At 32.7% G+C, this 22,060-nt stretch overlaps 1 protein-coding gene across 13 annotated transcripts in view; it reads left to right on the plus strand.

The window, feature by feature from the left end:
• LOC134266121 (sodium channel protein para-like) overlaps nucleotides 1-22,060 on the plus strand; it is a 68,070-nt gene that overhangs the window by 38,781 nt on the left and 7,229 nt on the right. For 4 of the 13 annotated variants that reach the window (XM_062748354.1, XM_062748358.1, XM_062748355.1 and 1 more), the window contains 23 exons: nucleotides 933-1,166; nucleotides 2,456-2,516; nucleotides 2,623-2,767; nucleotides 2,854-3,018; nucleotides 4,079-4,099; nucleotides 4,868-5,056; nucleotides 5,384-5,788; nucleotides 8,377-8,470; nucleotides 8,556-8,615; nucleotides 8,804-9,051; nucleotides 9,449-9,622; nucleotides 12,347-12,685; nucleotides 12,958-13,079; nucleotides 13,980-14,173; nucleotides 14,801-14,833; nucleotides 15,476-15,507; nucleotides 15,884-16,228; nucleotides 16,314-16,487; nucleotides 16,745-16,867; nucleotides 17,190-17,453; nucleotides 17,923-17,976; nucleotides 18,279-18,416; nucleotides 19,994-20,101. In XM_062748354.1, coding sequence (XP_062604338.1) covers nucleotides 933-1,166; nucleotides 2,456-2,516; nucleotides 2,623-2,767; nucleotides 2,854-3,018; nucleotides 4,079-4,099; nucleotides 4,868-5,056; nucleotides 5,384-5,788; nucleotides 8,377-8,470; nucleotides 8,556-8,615; nucleotides 8,804-9,051; nucleotides 9,449-9,622; nucleotides 12,347-12,685; nucleotides 12,958-13,079; nucleotides 13,980-14,173; nucleotides 14,801-14,833; nucleotides 15,476-15,507; nucleotides 15,884-16,228; nucleotides 16,314-16,487; nucleotides 16,745-16,867; nucleotides 17,190-17,453; nucleotides 17,923-17,976; nucleotides 18,279-18,416; nucleotides 19,994-20,101 — 3,722 coding nt within the window. Of the gene's footprint in view, nucleotides 1-932; nucleotides 1,167-2,455; nucleotides 2,517-2,622; nucleotides 2,768-2,853; nucleotides 3,019-4,078; nucleotides 4,100-4,867; nucleotides 5,057-5,383; nucleotides 5,789-8,376; nucleotides 8,471-8,555; nucleotides 8,616-8,803; nucleotides 9,052-9,448; nucleotides 9,623-12,346; nucleotides 12,686-12,957; nucleotides 13,080-13,979; nucleotides 14,174-14,800; nucleotides 14,834-15,475; nucleotides 15,508-15,883; nucleotides 16,229-16,313; nucleotides 16,488-16,744; nucleotides 16,868-17,189; nucleotides 17,454-17,922; nucleotides 17,977-18,278; nucleotides 18,417-19,993; nucleotides 20,102-20,654; nucleotides 20,763-22,060 lie in introns of all 13 variants that reach the window. The other 9 variants (XM_062748357.1, XM_062748359.1, XM_062748361.1 and 6 more) reach the window with 8 other exon arrangements.

The following is a 22,060-nucleotide window of genomic DNA, read 5'->3' on the forward strand; positions in this document are numbered from 1 at the left end:
TTTTGTGCCAGCATCAACTGCGACACGGGACCTCGGTTCATACGGTCTCATCTGAAGGACCGGTCTCCATGTCCAAAAATGGGATTCGAACCTGCAACGTAAGGATCAACTCCTTACTTTGAGACTTAAGAGCAAACGCTCTAACCACTCCGCCACGTGGTTGAATTCACAAATTAAAATCTGCGCTTATGATAGCTAACAAATTACATAATTTTTTTTTGCTTTATGTGCTGTTAGTGTTATCTTGAAATTTTTTTAAGAAGAGCATTTTTAATTACATTGTCAATGTTTTTTAAATGAATTTTTAAAGATTTGTTAAGATATACTAGTACTTAACTTTACATGATTTCACTAGTATCTCAGTCTTGTTTGTGCATTCCACGGTCAAGTGGTGACCTTACATTCAGTATATTTAGCACTTCAGGTTACTAAACGATCTTGTTGTAAGAAGGAACTGAAAGATGTTTTCTTTCACTTGTAAATCGTTGCATGAGTCTTTTTGCATGCAGCTTGAATAAAGTTGCTAATACATATTTTAACCAATTTTCACAACAAAGGGTTCTGTAGTTTGCATTGAAATAAAGTTTTAAGGTTTCAAGATAAAAATGTGAGGATTTTGTTTATTTATCCAATAAGAAATTTTATTGATTCATCTGAAAAGCTTTGCATAAAACTGGTCTTCGACCATTTGTACAGCATACAGAAATGAAGAGAAATTTTCTTAGTTTACGATTTTTGAGAAATAATTACGTAACTTTTGTGGTTTGGTGTTAAGCATAGTTAAAATGTGTCATTGTAATTGATTGTTCTACTACTTTAAACGACCCTTTAATTTTGCTGAGTTTTGAGATGGTAGATTTGATAAAAGTTGAAGGAAAGTTTTCGAAGAGATTGTATTAACTTTTACAATTAATTTATAACTTTCCTCGTAGGCTTGAAGACCATTGTTGGTGCCTTACTGGAGGCTGTGCGGCGGCTCCGAGATGTGATGATTTTAACTGTTTTCATGCTCTCAATTTTTGCCTTAGTCGGTATGCAATTATACATGGGTACTCTTAGACAGAAATGCGTCACATTTGCCAACTTCACGTACGACAATTCCACCGAGGGCAACGAGACAGCCTGGTCATATGATGATGCCTGGATAGAGTATGCAATGAATCCTGGTGAGATATTCATTTTTATGTACTTAAATTATGTTTTTGAAAAAGATAAATTGAGGTAACTTGAAGTAGCTGGATTTGAATGAATTTTAGCTTGACATTGTCCACCGTCCATCTGGATATTCAGTTTTGTACGACAATTAAAATGAAATGGGAAGATAACAAAACAGTTAAATAGTACAAATATTGTGAGCAGAGCAAACACTGACCTGCGAAAACATCAGATATCATGAAGGAGTAAGCATCCCAAGTTTACCATCACATCTGCCTTTAACCCTATATTTTTTCATGTTAACGGTACGAATTTTGATATTGATGATTTCAGGAATTGTTTTGGGGGTCATAAGGTTTAAAGATACACGATTTATTTTGCTAAAAATAGAAAACATGGTTCTGTTAAACAATTTCTAAATGGTTTGGGTTAGGATGTTCGTACCTGCAATATGATTCTGTCTTATCAAGAAGGAAAGTGGATTTGCTTTCGAGATAATTTTATTTGTTTGTTTGTATATTGTTAAACTCCCTCTCGAGAATTTTCACTCATTTGAAGACATCACTTCTTGCCGGTGGAGAGCTGACATTTTTGTCCTGTACTCGACACTTATGTTCATTGAACAGTGAATGATCTTTTTTCGTGCAAGCACCTACTGTGACACGGAAACTCGGTTTAAACGACTTGTCTCCACCTCCTTCAGTGGGATTCGAACCCTCGAAGTAAGGGTCATCTCCTTACTTCGCGATTCTAGTGCAGACGCTCTAACCACTGCACCACGCGGGCGACGAGATATTTGTGTCAAATAGCGTAGCTTTAGTTGCTTAAAACAAAATGATTGGTTTCCTATTGCAACAACATAAAAATGCTTTCGGCCGGGATTGTTAAAGAGCTTTGCTTAGATAATTAGGGTTTCATGTGAACAACGGATATGACTCTTTTATTAATGAAATACGTTATTATTTATTGAAAATAAAAAGCAATAGATTCCAACATTTCAAAAACAGATAAACCCAAAATTTTAAAGGATGTAATCTTAACAAAAATTACTCTCAACTACTGTTGAACAAAGATGGTTGAAGGATGATGCAAATGTGTACCAGAAGATAAGTTGAGACCATAAGTTTGTAAGAGTATTGATTTGAGAAACTTGTCTAAAAATGCCTCGAAAAAAAGCTATTCAAGCTATCTTTACTGCACAAAGAACCCTTGCTCATAATGTTGAACATTAATTTATATATTTTGAACCTTTATGTTCAAAAATCAAAATAAACTAAACTGTTTTTTATGCATTTTAAAGCTCATTGGTACACGCCTGATGGAACCGAATACCTGATATGTGGAAATGCTTCAGGAGCAGGGTAAGAAATATTATATTAATTTTGCGTGTGCAATCAGTGCTTTGATTGTGTTTAATATGGATTTTTTAAAAACATGTACATATCAATATATTTTTTCGATTTTCAGACATTGTCCTCCAAACTACGTTTGCATCAACAATACCCACACAAATCCAAACTTTAATTTCACTCATTTTGACAACTTTGGCACTGCCCTTCTGTGTACATTCCGTTTAATGACACAAGACTTTTGGGAGAATCTTTACCAAATAGTACGTATGAATCTTAATTACACTATTGTCGTAACACGAAGAACTGTTCAGAGCTCGATGCTTACAGAAGGTTCCTTCTTTTGCAGACTCTGAGAGCTGAGGGTCCTTACCATTGCGCCTACTTTATCATTGTGATTCTGCTGGGCTCCTTCTATCTGGTGAACCTGATATTGGCCATTGTCGCCATGTCTTATGACGAGACGCAGAAACAGGACCAAGCAGACGCCGACGAAGAGGAAGAAGAAAGAAAGGTAAAGGCTAGGAGTCCGTTATGTATACTGAAGCTAGGAATCCATTCTGTATACTAAAGCTAGAAATCCATTCTGTTTACTCAAGCTAAGAATCCTGTCTGTATACTGAAGCTAGGAATCCATTCTGTGTACTCAAGCTAGGAATCCTGTCTGTATACTGAAGCTAGGAATCCATTCTGTATACTGAAGCTAGGAATCCGTTATGTATACTCAAGCTAGGAATCCATTCTGTATATACTGATTCAAGGAATCCGTTATGTATACTTAATCTAGGAATTCGTTTTACTGAAGTTAAGAATCCGTTATTTACTAAAATCTTTTAAAAGATTTGTTTGCTTACTAATACCAACAGAGTAATTGGAATAGTTATTAAATATATGTGTTGCAGTACGAAATTATTGATTTATTCTTAAATCCATGTACATGTGTTACAATATGAATAAATATGTCATGACGTATTTCTTTTCAAACAGGATTTAAATGAAAACTTAATGGTCTTTGTAATGTTTTAACAAAATTAAATACACTTTTCAATATCAAATTTAAAGAATATTTAAGTAATTCTATGCTTTAGATCAAATTCTCTCATAATTTAACATAAGGTATTGCCATTTGTATTTTCATGCAATTCAAATAATTATTAACTGTATAGATCCTGTTGTGCTATTTTTAGGATATTTCCAGCGTAAGTAAAGGTGGACCCGCTTAAAAGTACATGTATATAAAGTGTTACCAAAAGAAAACCTTTATTGTATGTCCAGAAAGTCAGATACTTGGTCATTTAATAACAATCTAATTTTGTAGAATCATTAATATGGTGTGGGGAAACCTATTTAGAACATTAATCAACTTAGAGAAATGTAATAATTAGAAGTTATTAATTGTATATATTCCCAACACAAGGTATTTAATCTACATTCATAGTCAGATGGAACTTACAAATGTGGCAGTCCATAGGGTTATGTATGGCTCTTTTATTAATTATAAAGCATGCTCATATTCAAATCTAATCAGATAATAATAACAGTTTTACGACGAAAACACAACATTGTTATTATAGAAGGCAATGCAAATCCATGCGGTAAGTAGTCGCACCGCGCACGGATAAAACATCCAAATTCCGATATACACACGATTGCAAATTTTATATTCAGGCATATTACTTATGTATTTTTGAAATGTATTCTATCTTTCTACTTATGACCGGACTTGTCTCGCATGGTGGAACATATATCATATATTTGCATGTTCAAACATGTATAACTCCAAGATAAACTACATATATTGAGAATTTACTGTTGAACAATGTACGTAAATACTTGAAGAACTTAATTCATTTGCAGAAAGGATATTTTGAAAAGTTGATAGATAGTAAAGTCTTGTTTTACATGTATTTTATAAATAAATATTTTTTTAAGTATTTTTTTTCTTAATGCTCTCTGTGTTTTTCTATATGCTTAGACACACAATTCGATTGAAAATCTCGGTGCTCACGTTTGCTCAGTTTACCCTTTCAATTCTAACTTAACATTAAAAATAAAATAACATGATCCTCTCAAACCTTTATGCCCTTTCAACTATCATGCATCAGACTGCAAACAAATTCCGAATTTTTTTGACTGACCAACCCTTTCTTCCAAAATTTGTGCTATTGAAGCGTTTTCCCATACACTTTAAAATTTAATAAATCTATTGCATTTTTTATTTTGTTACTTTTTATATTTACATAAATTGAAAAATTAAAACTCATAAAAAACTGATAGATACATACACATCCATCTCGAATTGATTTACATATATGTTAATTTTTTTAGAGAAACTATATCTTTAAAATGCAATATCTGAACAGATTCAACAAACAATTCACGACGGACTGAGAGAAGATTACCAAGAATATCTGGAGGAAAAGCTGTCCCAGGCCAAAAGTCATTCCGAGACATCATTAAGTGACCACGAGGGAGAAGACAATGCCGACAAAATCAGTGTTCGGTCTAATAAGCCGGAGGAAAATGGACAGTTCCTCAGTGTCAGCAAAAAGGTAATGGTCGTTGTAGCTACACTTTGGTGATAGTGAAGTATTCTAGTGTTCCAAACATTACTAACCATATAGTATTTATAAATAATAATGTGTTCTCCCCTCACACAACACGTGGTTAATCGTTTGGAGATTTTGCATGCATTTTGCACTTGAGTAGCATTCAGTGAAGAAGAATGAATCTGCTTTGAATGATAAGTTAACAAAAAATGTGTGGTTTTCCTTGCCTATTAATTTTACGCAGACACATCGCCATGACTGGCGTTAATGCAGTGCATATAATCCCAGTTTGCTTTCAGCTTCTTTACTGTGAATGTGCATTTTTTGCAGCAACCTAGCTTGAGTTTACCTGGCTCTCCATTTGTAAGACGAAATACAAAGAAGAAATACAATGCAAATCATGGTGACCACCAACCCCTAATGCTGGACAATCTACCTTATATAGATGACCCAAATGCTGTTACCCCTTGTTCGGATGACCTAAATATGAATTTGACCTATAAACAATTTCTTGCGTCTCGAAGAAATAGTTATGCGTCATTGCTAAAACGCACTGGCTCCTCAAGACGCAGTAGTTTTGCGTCACGTGATAGCAGACGTTCTCTCCCAAGGTCACCTCGGTCTCCATTAGAAAAACCCGGGAAATTAGATACCCCATGGGATTGGAAAAAACCAAAGGACAGCTCACATTTACATCCTCTTGATGCTGGGGAGCATGGTAAACATGTCGAGAATGTAAGTTTGGAACGGCACAATAAGATGTTGCCTTTTTGTAGACTCATCTTATAACTTTCCTTCTTCTTCTTGTTTCTCTTCTTATCAAGCCTGAAAACGAAATGCTTTTGTATTTTATAAATAAACCAATTTATATTTTAACTCACCTGAGCCAAATGCTCAAGTTTTTTGGTCGAAGAGTGTCCGGCGTCCGTCTGTCATTTGTAAACATTTCACATTTTCTATTTCTTAAGAACCTCTAGGTCAATTTCAAAGCCCTGAGAATTTGGTGGCATCTTTTGGAAAAATCTTCTTCTCAAGAACCACTGATCAAAAGAGGATATAAACACGTATGAAAGCCTCATTACATACACTTAATTCAAATTTGTTCATATCATATCCCGGGGTAGGGCTTGGCTACAAGAGGGGGTTGAAGTTTTACACAGGAATATATAGAAAATGTCTTTAAAAATCTTCTTCTTGAGAACAGCAAAGCCATGATTCGTCATACTTAACATGTATTATTATGCTTCCTGTCAGTTTGTCTCTATATAACCCATACCCTACTATTCTCGCATAGTGGTCTAAGGATTTATATAGCGTAAGCATACTATGCCGAAATAGTGCACGGCTTTATTTACTGAATAAAATTCTTCCATGCACATGCCGGGGATCGAACTCATGACCATGAGATTATCAGTCCGATTCCTTATCGATTACGCCATAGAGACGATCACTGCTTTGTATACTTTTATGAAATATATAAACTTAATTTATACAATTGACACAAGAAGGAGAAAATAGACAAATAATATTTGAAAACAGTTATATTATTCTAAGGAACTTTAGATTAATGTGTACAACAAACTTTCAAACTAATTACAGACAGATCGTTAGATGAACTGATTTTATAGGGTCATTAAAACGCTTTTTTATATGACACTTGATTGAAGGATGTAAAAGAATATTATCAATGAAAATCGACGTCTGCAAACAAATAATATATAGACTTAAATGTCTTTAAAAATTTTCATGAATATTTTTCTTAAGCACCTCAAATAGAGCATAAATAATTACAACAGTCAGCAAAGCCAGGGTTTGAGTGCACTCGCCTCCGGCTCGTGCACCATGTGTACCCTGCCTTATTTACATGTACATGCATAATGCAACACTATTATATAAATAGAAGTATCCCCAGGGACTGTAGATTCAACTTTGTTCCAATCATGACCCCAGAGGGTAGGACAAGGCCACAACAGATGACAAAGTTTACAATGGGAATATATTGGAAATGTCTTTAAAAATCTTCTCCTCAAGAACAACGTAGCCATTGAGCCATAAGACTGTAGAGTCTTATTAATACAGAAGTATCCTCAGGTAGTGTAGATTTAGTTTATTCAAATCATGACCCCTTGGGTAGGGCGGGGCCAAAAGAGTGGATTAAACTTATCCATACATAGAAAATTAGAAATATATAGGTGTACATGTAATGGTCAAGGGGCATTTGAGTAAAACGCTGTGAAGACTTTAAATAACGGAATGACCTGACAACCCTTGGAATGGACTAGCCAAACCAAAGGGTATAAAAATAAAGTTTTGAGAAAGTCAAGCATTTGGAAGCTAGCTTAAGAAGTTGCATTCAGAAGTTAGCTTAAGAGGTTGGGTCTTTAATCATCAATAAAGATGTTAAGGTACTCCATCCCTACTAGCACCAGATTCAATGAAATTGAATACATTTGGATTAAACCAAACATATGAATGACACATTTTAAAAAAAATAAAAATTTTTCCAGATATGACGTTTTTCCTTATATTTAGATTAACATTAATCAAAACGTTTAGAATCTTAAATATCATTCTATGAATTGCAAAATTCAAAGGCCGAAAAGAATTTTGTTTTAATGCATGGTTTGTTTCCCTATTCAACTTTTCACAACCCCTGCCTTTTTCCTTCAAAATATGTCCTTCACAAATGAAACATTCGAAGGTGATGGCATGTTTATTGGAATTACTAATCTTCCCGCTTGGTTAAGGACGATCGCTTTTTTTCATTTGTATTATCCTCTTAATTTAAAATAATATAGAGATTTAACCTAATGTATCCACGCTTCTTTGTTTCTTTATATGTAATTCTGAATTAAAACTGACGATGTTTGCTTTTAAACATAAAAAAAGAGACGTAGGAACTCGTATATTAAAGATCTTTTTATAAAGAACAGAGACTATTTGAATTAAGGACTATAAAAATAATAGACTCTTTTTTAGGAAGTTTTGCTTCAGCCTTATTTTAAAGTTTAACTGTCTATCAAAATGCTTTGAAAGAACTGGAAATAAAAAAAATATTTTTTAAGAACACATCTTGTTTAAGAAATGACTCGAATATTTCTCCAGGCAAAACCTAATAAGAAGTATTTTCTTTCTGAAGATAAATATAAATTCCAATTTTGAGAATTATGTTCTTTTGGCCTTATGCAATGATATTTCAAAAGACTCAGTACTCGGAAAAGCAAAGAATATTTAAAACGAGGCTTTTGTGGAGTTTTGTCACTTGAGCATTGTTTTATTATGTCTATATGCACAAAATATAAACAAGACTTTAACTACTGTAGGGTTCCCTACATGATTCCCGAATGGACATTGAAAAGAAGTCTCACGACGGGGACATGTGCCACCCTCATGCCGGAAAACATGTAGATCCGAGAGGTATTTGTACTGTGTTTTTTTTAATTTACTAGTCAACTTAATTCAAAGTATTTTTGTCGTATTAAGTATTCGCTCTCTTATCTAGATATGATGGTGATCAAGAATCTCCTGGCACACGCAGAGGGTCACCGAAACAGCAAACACAGTACGTTGTTTGTAAAATATCCTTTCGGGAGATATTTGTTTCTTATAATAATATTGAAAGATGTGATTTCTATAACTACAGAAGTAAAGCATGGAATGAGTGTGCTTGAAAGTTATGTTTTTCTTTGTTGTTCTAATTAAAAACCCGGTTTAATCTTGAATGTTAGAATAAGCATCTTTTTTCCAAAGGTATCATCAGTGAATTCCCCTTTGAGGAAGAGGAATTGCCTCTAAAGGACCGTTTATATAATCGCTTCTGCAGCTGGCATTGCTGCCGTTGTTATGTGAAGTTCCAGGAATTTATTGCGATGATCATCTTAGACGCCTTCGTGGACCTCTTCATCACCATTTGTATCCTTGCCAACACTGCGTTCATGGCGGCCGATCAACATCCTAAATCACCCGAACTAGCAGAAATTCTTATTTATGGAAACTACGTAATAATTAGATTTAGACTGAATTTGCTGTAATAAGCTATAATCGTAGTTCTCTGGATGCTAGTAATTATATTCCATGAATTATTTCAAGGGATTAAATATTTCTCTTTGAATATGTCTAACATTGAATTATTATTATTATTTTTTTTTTGCATAATACATCGCTTTGTATCTCAGTGTACAAAAATTAGATATCACATTAAGTAACGAAAATAAATTTTAAATTCATATTTGAGGTTTGAATATTATTCCAACTAAAAGCAGTTTACTTGCATTGCTACATTTAAGAAATACTAGTGAATCATTTTTAAGTTTTGAAGTAAAAAATATTTCTTACCCCCCTTTCGTTTTCTTTAATGAAAGAAATGCGTTGAGTACTAGCGTTTCTTCTTTTCAGGTTTTCACGGGTATCTTTGCATCTGAGGCTTTTCTAAAATTAATTGCATTAAGTCCACCGAACTACTTCAGAGATGGCTGGAATATTTTTGATTTCTTCATCGTGGTACTCAGCTTTTTAGAGATGGCGTTAGACGGTGTTTCCGGATTGTCTGTGTTGAGGAGCTTCCGTTTGGTATGTCTGAAAGCAACACCGTAGGAAAATATTTATCAGAGTAACATTGATAGTCACTAGACACAAATTATTAAAATCGTCCACAAATATGAGTGTAGGATAAACAAATGTTATCCTTCTGGTCGTTTAAGTGTAAAGTTTGCCTATACAGCATACCATAAATTAAGAGAAAAAGTTCTCAAGGTCTTTGCACTTATTGGACTGTCAGTTTTTAATTGCGTGGACCCTGAGGTCCACGCAGTAAATATATAAGCGAGGTTAAACCGGATGCCCTGGGCAAACGTCAGGATACGCATGCGCGAGAATGCTAGAGGGTTTGTAGTCTGTATCATCCAGATGTTTGCGTTTGAAGGTAAACGCAAACGTCTGGATGATACAGACAAAAGAATTTGCTCTTAAGACAACTTGCTCGTAGAATACATCGCCCTAGTCGGATTAGAATATGCAATTTCATTGACAAATTTTGCTTTTAAATTTGCATACTTCATTGTATTTATATCTTTATTGGCGGATCTTAATATACAAACTAAACATTGCTTCTATGGCACAAGCATTTTAAAAAATATGAAGAACTTGCAGTATATACTATTAGATAATTCAATAACTTGAATTTAAAACTTCATTCAACGACAAGTTCTAGCTTTTAAAATCGGCATTAGTTTTATGCATCAAATGACGAGGCTTGCAAAATAATTTGATACAGAGCAATTCAAATACAGTTTGATATATGTTTCATGTATACATGTGTGTGTGTGTGGGGGGGGGGGGGGTTCGAATGTTAGAAAAATTAAAAATCTGCGTACTATAGAGCTAAGCTACAATTGTACCATCAGATCTATTTTCTAATGATAGATTTCTTCCAAAATAGCACGACTTTAAAGATTTAAAATTAGAAAACTAAAGGGTAATCGGAAATGAAATTTAATAATTTTGCTATGAATGTAATATCAGTCAAATAGGCAGGTCATTGTGGAAATGTAAACGAACCTACGTGAATTCACTAAACCTAAACATTTTCTCTAATTGAATTTCGGTTGTGAGCTTTTCTGATCACATTTTGTCCGTCGTCCGTCCGTCCGTCCGTCCGTCCGTCTGTCCGTCTGTCTGTCCGTCTGTAAACTTTTCACATTTTCGACTTCTTCTCAAGAACCACCGGACCAATTTTGACCAAACTTGGTACAAAGCATCCTTGGGTAAAGGGAAATTTAAATTGTTAAAATGAAGGGACATATCCCCTCGCAAGGGGAGATAATCAAGAAAAGACAAAAATAGGGTGGGGTCCTTAAAAAATCTTCTTCTCAAGAACCACTGGGCCAGTAAAGCTGAAACTTATGTGGAAGCATCCTGGTATAGTGTAGATTCTAAATTGTTCAAATCATGACCCCCGGGGGAAGGGCGGGGCCACAATGGGGAATCAAAGTTTTATATAGAAATATATAGGAAAAATCTTTGAAAATCTTCTTCTCAAGAACCACTGGGCCAGAAAAGCTGAAACTTATATGGAAGCATCCTGGTATAGTATAGATTCTAAATTGTTCAAATCATGACCCCCGGGGGAAGGGCGGGGCCACAATGGGGAATCAAAGTTTTATATAGAAATATATAGGAAAAATCTTTGAAAATCTTCTTCTCAAGAACCACTGGGCCAGAAAAGCTGAAACTTATGTGGAAGCATCCTGGTATAGTGTAGATTCTAAATTGTTCAAATCATGACCCCCGGGGGAAGGGCGGGGCCACAATGGGGAATCAAAGTTTTATATAGAAATATATAGGAAAAATCTTTGAAAATCTTCTTCTCAAGAACCACTAAAGCCTTATTAGTATTTTCTAATTGTTAAATCTTTCAAAGTTTTACATAGAAATATGTAGGAAAAATCTGAAAATCAAGAACCACTGGGCCAGAAAAGTGAAACTTATGTGGAAGCATCCTGGTATAGTGTAGATTCTAAATTGTTCAAATAATGACCCCCGGGGGAAGGGCGGGGCGACAATGGGGTATCAAAGTTTTACATGAAATATTAATAATTTTGCTTATGTGGAGCATGGTATAGTGTAGATTCATTGTCAAATGACCCCCAGGGGAAGGTCATTGTATCAAAGTTTTATATAGAAATATATAGGAAAAATCTTTGAAAATCTTCTTCTCAAGAACCACCTTATGTACTGATATAGTGTAGATTTTAAATTGTTCAAATAATTCAAAGTTTTATATAAAAATATATAGGAAAAATCTTTGAAAACTTCTCAAGAACCACTGGGCCAGAAAAGCTGAAACTTATGTGGAAGCATGTTTCTCATAGGGCGGGGCCATTTGAAGTTTTACATAGAAATATATAGGAAAAATCTTTGAAAATCTTCTTCTCAGGAACCACTCTGAAACATATGTACCAATGGAAGGATCATGGGGTAGTGTAGATTTCAAAATGTCTAAATTATGATCAGTGGGGTAATGTGGGGATGCATTATGTATAACAAGGGTGAAATCTGGTAAAGAACAGAATGGTCAAAGCTTCTCAGGTGAGCGATGTGGCCCATGGGCCTTTTTTTAAAGGACAGCAACTTGTATAAGATAATAAAAGTATAGAATATTTTGTATCAAAACATAAGACTACGATTTGCTTTAGTTTGTAGGAGAGAATTTTCTACAATGTAATTAAAATAGGTTGCAGATATATAGATATTGTTAAATGTCAAACGAAATACAACCATTTTTTTACATTTCAGTTACGAGTGTTCAAACTTGCCCGATCTTGGCAGACATTAAACATGCTGATTCGCATCGTGGCGGGTACAATGGGAGCGTTAGGAAACCTTATCTTTGTTCTTGCCATTGTTGTGTTTATTTTTGCGGTGATGGGACAGCAATTGTTCCGAGACGGTTATCTTTCAGAATATGCCGATAATATGCCGAGGTGGAATTTCACGGACTTTCTGCACTCTTTTATGATAATCTTCCGAGTTTTGTGTGGAGAATGGATTGAATCTATGTGGGCCTGCACAAATGCTAATGGACCTGTGTGTGTTCCTTTCTTCCTTCTTACATACGTCATAGGAAATCTTGTTGTAAGTTTGAAGATTAAAATAAAAATAAATTGTTGAGCACTGGTCTATGAAAAACTCTTCAATAAGATATATATGTAATACAGCTCATCCAATCATGATATAATGTGACATTAAAACAGTGAAATATCTAGATGTTAAATATTTTCGTACATTTTTATTTGATTCAAGGATATAACTCGATTTATTCGTCTTATTAATGGAGGAATCTTGAATAACATTCTTGTGCTAGGCATATCTGGTACAAAATTGAAACATACTGCATATTACTGCAGGTGCTCAACTTATTCCTTGCTCTACTGTTGAATTCCTTTGGAGCTGAAAGCCTGAGTGGTGGAGAGAATGAAGAAGATAAAGAGCCCAACAAATTGTCAGAAGCCATTGGAAGATTTACAAGGTTTTGTTTTTAGTCACTACAGTGAAACTTGTCTAATCTTGATGTTGTGTATTTACAAATCTTGTCTTATACAATCTCAACCTGAAGTCCTTTTCAGTAAATTTCCATAAAATGTTATTATATAATCTGGCATATTGTCTTACCCGGCGACATTTTCTGGAACCAGTTCATTTCCGATTAGACAACTACATTACTGTACTATCTTTCAGAAGTCCTTAGTTAATTCCTAAAACAATACCACAGCTAGGAATAAAATATTAAAAGATCTTACATATTTTGAACATAATTTATAGATCTACGATCTTTTCTACCCTAAATCAGCAGAAATAAACTTAAATATTTAAATTATTACTAGTTGGAGTTGATAAGTCAACGTCTATTTGTCTATATAATTTTAAGTTGAAAGTTAGTGTCAAACATAAATGATAGTTAAAATATGGGATAATATACTACTTTGCCTTCGAAAGAAAGAACTGTTATAATTGTTATAAAGTGCCTTTGCTAACAAATTGGGAAAAAAGTCAATTTTAACTTTTTTATACAGTTGTATGACATGTACATACATGTATCAAATGATATAGATTTAAATAAAATTAAAGGTCTAAAATGGGCCTATGATTGCATATTATGGGAAATTCACTTTAGATTAAAAAATTTAATCTATTTAATCTATTTTTAAGAATAATTTTAGAATTAAATTTAATTTTGAGAATTATTTTAGGCACACCTTCTTTTTAAAAAAAATATATAATCACATTAAATATATAGAATATAGATGCAACCTGTCTTAATCGATTTTGTTTATATTATTACAATTAAAAGTGAAATAAAAGGATATGTAGGAAAAAGTTTAATATAAGATCTATATTATCAACGTGTTTATCTCTGTTTATGTTTTAGGCTCGGCAGATGGATCAAGGTCAAGGTCATTGTATGCCTTAAGGTGAAAATGAAGTCCAAACCCAAGCCCAACGGAGGAGACGCAAGTCCTCGTTTGAATGGGAAGGACTTGCCTGACGGAGGACAACCATTCAGTAATGGTACAGTGATTGAATTGCAGGCTAAACCCGAAGATACCGAAATTACTCTTCCAGGTTTTATTTTCACATTACATACTTACTTTTGTTAAGAGAGAAGTAAAGAGTATATGAAAGATCTAAAAAGCAAGTAATAAACATTTTACTTTTTAGTATACTATATTGACTGATTGTCAAATGAATTTTTCTATTAACAAGAGTACAATAGGAAAATCAAGAAAAATGGTGTAAACAAAATTGAAAACGTTTTGAGAAATTTAAGTAAAGAAAATAAAGTCTCTTGACACCGAAGATTTGAATCTTATCTCAGATTCTGTCATATTAAAAAATGTATTTAAATTATAAAAGATGTAATTCGTTTATAAAGTTTTATAGCCCATGATCCGTTAGCTAGAAACTTTTTTTAAAATAATTTTTTTTAATCACAGATAAACTGACATTGAAATATTTGATGCAATTTACTATTAAAATTTTCAATTTTGAAGTTTAAAAATTTCGGAATTTGATACTTACTTCATTCATTATTAACCTAAAAATGATGACAGGGCCAGATGTATTGTTTACTTCTGTCTTATATTAGTATGGCACATTGGTTGCTTTCGTTTTCTAAGTTTCCATTCAACATCACTGTGTTTTGTACCAAATATTAAATAATTTTATTTTTCCTTTTATGTTCGTAATCAGGAGAACTAGTGCTAGTGGAAAATCATTCACCTGGTAATTTTCTTTTTCTTTTTACCTTCAGTATTTTATGTTGTTCGTGGTTTTTGATTCATAATGAGCATTGGCATGTATTTTTAAAACAGCTTCATATGTATTTCTTAAACAACTTTGAATGTTTCTTTCGAGGAATAACATTTTAATAAGCCTAACAGTTTGTGATGTCAAATAAAGGATACAGTATTGTACTGTGAACATTTTTTGGTTCCAGATTATGTTTCACTAGATTTTAACAATAAATAAAATAGGGGAAAGGAAACTAATATTCTGTTATTATATACATCTTAAAGAACTTATAAATACGTTCTCTGTTGTTGTAAATCAATTTTTTCTAGTATATAAGTGGGTTTTTTTTAAACAAAACTAATGATAAAAATTTTTTACAATGTAGATATATTCATTTACATGTAAAATGAAGGTAGAATGTCTTATCTTTTGTCTTAAAACTTTTTATAACTTTCTTGTAATTAAGTACTTGTCTGTTAACAAGAACGAAAGAAATAGGATGGCAGAAAAAAAAACAATGTTAGAAGGAAAATTAAGACATAAGGATTAAAGGAAAGCATACATTATACTGCAGAATTCTCAATGACTGAAGCTTAGTGAATCATAATGGAAAATTCTTTTCTATTTTTTCAGAGAAATCAACGGGTATTTTGGAAAATGAGAAGGTAGGTTTCGTGGATTTTGACACTTAAAAAAAGCAAAGGATTAAATTGCTCATTAATCATCATTCGTATCTAATGCAGATGGAAAAAATTTTTTGTTCTAGTATTTGTTTAAATGTCTTCAAGTTTCAGTAATTTACTGTGATTTAAAGCAGTTTTGTAAAATCTAAATCATTACAAATTGGTATCGGCCTTAATGTAGAAAATTCTGTAATTGTTTTAAAATTGTAAAAAAAAAAATAAATTCTTTTTCAATTTGTTCTGTATTTGCATTAAGGAAACCTTATAATATAACAAAGCACAATAAACCACTAACAATAATAACCCTCGAAAAATATAGCAAAACTGAATTAATAAGTCTTAAGCTTATATAATACAGAAAATGGACGACGAAACGCGACCAAACAGTCGAGGTAGTCAACGAGAATCCCTAAGTTCCAACAGCAGAAACTCCATGTCTGATGATGACACAAAATTGAGCTTAACTAAGGTGGATGCTGAGGGTGAGCCAGAAATTAATGAGGTGAAGGTCACATATGCAAATTACCCTGACGACTGCTTTTGCAAAATATGCCGGCGAAAATGCCCGTGTTGCATCCGGTTTGAGAACACCAAATTAGGGAAGAGGTTCTGGAAAATACGATGTCTAGCCTACGCTCTAGTGGAACACAAATACTTCGAGACCTTTATTATAACCATGATTCTTGCCAGTAGTGTAGCTCTCGTGAGTATTTCCTCCGCATTTTCTGAAGACTCGAAAATATTTTCTAAGGTTCTGCTTAACATATTCTTTGTTTTATCAATTGTAGGCAATTGAAGACGTTTATCTGTCCGAAAGACCTATCCTTGCGATGATCCTTGAGATTACAGACAGGTTTTTTACTGCTATATTCATATTGGAAATGTTGATCAAATGGACAGCCTTCGGATTCAAAAAATACTTTACAGATGCTTGGTGTTGGCTCGATTTTGTAATTGTTGGTGTAAGTGCATTTCCAGATTAATGAAAAAAATATACAAGATGTCATAATTACATGTTAGTGAACATTGTATTGTAAATTTTGCATTTAATTATTCAAACTTTAGCATGTTAACTCTCATTAGAAACGCCTATACACGTTTAAGGAATTAATATTTAGTTAGAATTATAAAAATATATAACTGATATCTTTTCATTTTCTCTAGCCACCTTTTCTCCATTTTTTTTTGGGTTAAATATATTTGTATTTATTTATTTCAGATATCTATCATGATGTTGGTATTTGAGCTTCTTGGATTACAGAAAATGACAGCAATCAAAGCAATGAGGACTCTAAGAGCATTGCGTCCCCTCCGTGCAGTGTCCCGATGGGAAGGGATGCGGGTACTTAATTTTACGCCTTATATATATACTAGGAGGGTTGTCCGGTTAAATCATGGACAAACGTATTTCTCGAAAAATAATGGGCGCACAAAGCTGACATTTTCATAAAATGTTTATTTATCACATTTAAGAGCATCAAATTATTTCTGATGAAGTAAAGACATAAAGAAATTTATTAAGCTTTAATGTGCACAGGGTATGGTCCTTCGGCGCACAATCACAATCCCACGGTTTCGTTTGAGAATACATTATTCCATTTTAAAAATACATGTATCGATTTCAATAAGAAAAAAACTTTAACACTTTATTTAAATTGTTACAGGTGGTTGTAAATGCGTTGATCAAAGCAATACCTTCAATTGCTAATGTCATGATGGTTTGTTTGATATTCTGGTTGATTTTCGGGATTGTTGGGGTACAGTTCTTCGCCGGCAAATTCTACAAGTGTGAAGATGAGGACGGGGTGAAACTACCAGTAAATATTACTGCTAATAAAACGGAATGCCTGGCCAAAAATTACACTTGGGTAAACTCCAAAGTAAACTTTGACAACGTAATGATGGCTTACCTGGCCTTGTTTCAAGTGGTGAGTACTTTTCTTTTTATTCAGAAAATATTCCATGTGTTAAAAAGTACATTAAAATATAAAGTCCATACAAACAACAATCATTAATACAAGTTTATAAACCTGGTCAATGACATACGTGACACATTGTTTTGATTAAATAGCAGGCTCAGATCCGGGATTTTTTCCGGGGTCCCAAACCCATAAAATATCAACATAAAATTTTCGGAGTATATTTAATAAAAAATCTCATAAACAACCTACCAAAACTCATAAAACCTATTTCCTGTGTGTATGTATTCCCGCAAAAAGAAAGTAAATGGAAAATCGTTTTTGTTTAAGAATGGGGTAAAAACAATGATAGTTATTCCATCTCTTGTAAATGTTTAATTTTGTAAATTCCGGATTTTGTCATGCCTGCAATTAAGGTTCTCGTCTTGCAAAATCCTTTACTTAAACAATGACAGATATTGAATTTCGATCTTAACAGGCTACATACAAAGGTTGGATTGAGGTCATGACCGATGCCATAGACAGTACTGATGTAAGTTTAAACATTTGTCGCCGACAAATTATTACATTTCCTTTTCATTGATGAAAACAAATTGGCGAAATTAATAGAATACTAGTAGATAAAATTCTCTCGCATATCTTAAATATAAAGTCGATTCAATATTCCTTTTCAATAATAATAGTTTAAAGTTAAAATAGCCTTAGGAGCTTTTGAATTTAGGGTAAGGATATTATTTTATTTCACAAATTGTCCACATATACAAGTTCTTCATCCCTTATTCTTGAAGGACAACTATTCAATATGATATTTTAAGTTGGTTAATTTTATTACAGATTGATGTACAGCCAGATCCAGAAGTTAACGTGTACATGTATCTCTACTTCGTGTTCTTTATTATTTTTGGTTCATTCTTCACTCTGAATCTGTTTATTGGTGTCATCATCGAAAATTTCAACCAACAGAAGAAAAAGGTATGGTATATATTTTAAAAGTAATAGATACAAATGGGAAAATGATAGTCTGTATAAAATTTACAATTTAAAAATATTCTGTTAAAGATGAAATACCGGTATTGAAATTGAAATTATGTTTACCACAGTCTTAAGGTTAAAATAAGCACTTCTAATTATTAAAATATTTTACATACTGCTTCTTCATAAAATACAAATTCAACCAATACTAACTAAAAGTTTTACAGTTAATGACAGTGATTAATTTAATTTGATTTATTCATTTCAAAGTCAACATTTTTAGTCTTTTCCGAAGTAGAATAATTTAAAAACAAACGGACAATGTTTTATTTATGAAAGCACTTTTGTACCTCATATGTTACATGTGTAGTATTAATACATCAAAAAATTTTACTTTTTCATATGTTGTTTCTGATGCTGAGAATTTTGTTTTGTGAAAAATTATTTTCATCCCTTAATAGAAATGACAAAACATGGCATAGTATTACGATGTGTTTTCACACTTTAAAATTGTCAAACTCGGCATCTCCAGAATTTTCCCTTCCTTTGTTTTTGGATCCACTTCAGTATAATACTAGGATTATGAATTTATCTACGCACGAATGTTTACACAAAAGGTTGGAAACTTTTTGTGAAAATGTTCTCCAGTTTTCATGAATTACACTCAGTCCGATGTATCGATAGTAGGTCGTTGGTTGGTTAGACTATATTATTTTCAAAGGAAACGAGTTCTTATTTCCATGCGCCAAAAAATGAAAGGTTTGGAAAAGCACGACGAAAATTATTTTTTTCCTAAAAACTCCAGCTTACTTTCGAAACCTTAAACTGCAATATTTTAGCGTAACTTTGCATCATAAGTGCGGATTGCACTACAGTATTACTTTTTCTCGATATTTTCATCAACCATACACATCTTTGGGCAGGCACTTTTAATTCAAAACAAAATTGGTGGGAGGTCATATTCGATTTTGAAAGTTTTGGCATTTTAATTTGCTTTGTTCTTTTTAAATTTATTTTCTGAATTGTAAAATTATATATGCATGAATAATATTTATTAAAAAACAGAAAGCCTTTAGGTCAATGCCTAGGTCCAATTTACATGTAATTCGTTCCGTCTGATTTATCGTAAAGGGACCCGTTACATGTATGTTGTCAAAATATACATTTTCCTAAAGGAAATCATTCAATATCGGATTCAAACAGTTGGAAAAGTACAAAAATTTTTAAATATTTTTTTTCATCTGAACATACATGATTATTTTTTAAATCCTAAACTAAATTATTTTATGGAAATTTCTATTCTTACCAAAGTTTACCCTGTAGTATATTTTTTCTGCATATTCTTTTAACATGCACAATTTCAGGCAGGCAGTATAAGTTCAAATAAAAGTTTGGGTTTGGGTCCTTTTCTATTTCTAAAATAGCTCAATGATACGATATGAATAAGAAACGAGCTTACAATTCAAAAAGATACTACTACAAGTGATGAATAAACTGGAATTAAATTACCATCTTAAGTGTTTTAACATCACCTTTTTCAATTTCTAACATCGTATATGACAAAAATGTTGCATTAGGCTGGAGGATCGCTAGAAATGTTTATGACGGAAGACCAGAAGAAATACTATAAAGCTATGAAGAGGATGGCAGCAAAATCACCCCAGAAGTCCATACCAAGACCTGGAGTTAGTTTCGTTCTAAGTAGTGTTGCGTGTATATTGGCTTGTGACGTCATCGTACTGGCGTGGCTATGTGACATAACTCTCTCTTCTCGTCTCTCTGTCCCTATAGTGTGTATTTAGCTCATTGCTTATCATGTCTAGCAGCTCATGACTGGTATATGCTTTCTAGAGACTTCCGTTGTCACGTTTTCACAAAATGCTTTTTGGTTACTAAAGGGATCAGAGTTTTCATATGTTCAAGTGCTTCATATTTGAATGCATAAAAACGATATTAAATAAATTTAAAAAACTAGAAAGACGTATAAATATGTAAGAGGAGGGTTTCATTCAGGAAGGCGAAACGTGACAACTGAAGAAGAACATTAATGGTTTGTTCTTGTCCCGGTGTAAAGAATCCCATGTACTATATTCATATGGCATTGTACATATACGGTATAGTGGTGTTGGGCATTGCATTATTCCACTGGTATAGTACAGAACCCTAACCTGAACAGGTAATCGATATTGTATTTTCCTGAAAAAAAAACCCATCATGGTAATGTGTCTCTTTGTACAGGCTGGTGGTTCTCTGGAAATGTTTATGACAGATGACCAGAAAAAGTATTACATGGCCATGAAGCGGATGTCCTCTAAATCGCCACAGAAATCTATTCCCAGACCAAGCGTTAGTTTTGATATTACTGACAAGATTAACAATTTGTAGATTTGAACACTTGGCATTCTATGTCATTTGAACAATCTACATCCGGGCACGGCATGTGAAAATACCGTGGTTTGCACGAGAAAACAGGTTCTTTTCTCTCCCCTCTAGAGTCTAATCCGTTTTTTCTTATTTCTGAGAAAAAATTAAAGGTGTCCATATATTTTTACAAACTAGAAAATAATGAAATACAACTGTTTTCATTTGTCTGAAAAATCACGGTATTTGAATATTTGCACCTTACTTCATTTTTATTGATATCCTAAGAAACTTTTTGTGAAAGGGTTTGAAGATTCTTCGCTCCAATCCTTGAAATTCAAATTAACAATTTTAATAGTGAACTCTGAACGTTTGTTATGGTAACACAAGACTAATATACAATTGTGTTTTATCATTTAATTAAATGTTAAATCAGTTGTTGGGTTTTTGAAGCCCTGTAGTATGTTTAGTGAGACGCACCGTTAGTAAATGTAGGACGGCACAGTAGGAAATGTTGATCTATATTTTCATCAGCATTTTCATCAAGTTAATCTTGTCAGTTTAAAATGGTAATAATATCGATTAATTTTTTTTTTGGTGCACTTAGAATTCTAACAAAATAACACAAAGTCACTTTTCAGCATGATATTCTTTCAAAGGGACAGCTTGGAGACTTCAGACATATCTTTTGGACAAATTTCATATATGCATGCTTATTGTGTATTTATTGTATTTCATCTTATATAACTTTTTCATAGCATACACAATTAATTGGATTCTTATATAACAGTAAATTTTTATTCTATTTCCTTTTAGGAAAAAAAAAATAAATTTAATTTAATTTTCTATGTAATATACATGTAGCATAATGTAATATATAACGATGGCTCTTTGGTAAATGTGTATTAAAGTTGAAAGGATAATTTAAAAATTTGAACTTAAGAAATGGTTTAAGTAATATTAAAAAAAAATATATTTCTGACTTTTTTCGTATATTCATGTTTATGCAGACATATGATGCAAGGACAGTTTATTGATGAAAATATTAAAGAAAATCTTCGGACATGAAATATATGTAAAATATCACAGTATTTAAATGAGAAGTTCTATATATCTGTGTATATTTTAGATTAAAAATTTCTTATATACTACATTGTACTTTATTTATGATTCAAAATGATAATTTAGATCGTATCAAAAGGAGAAAAAACATCGTTAATAATTTTAAAAATTTTTCTCTTCGAATAAATGCTGTTAATTTTATCCTTGATGAAATGACCAAA

Source organism: Saccostrea cucullata, unplaced genomic scaffold (assembly GCF_032062105.1).
Source record: "Saccostrea cucullata isolate Sc308-1 unplaced genomic scaffold, CSIRO_AGI_Scuc_v1 ctg292, whole genome shotgun sequence".
NCBI lineage: Eukaryota > Metazoa > Mollusca > Bivalvia > Ostreida > Ostreidae > Saccostrea > Saccostrea cuccullata.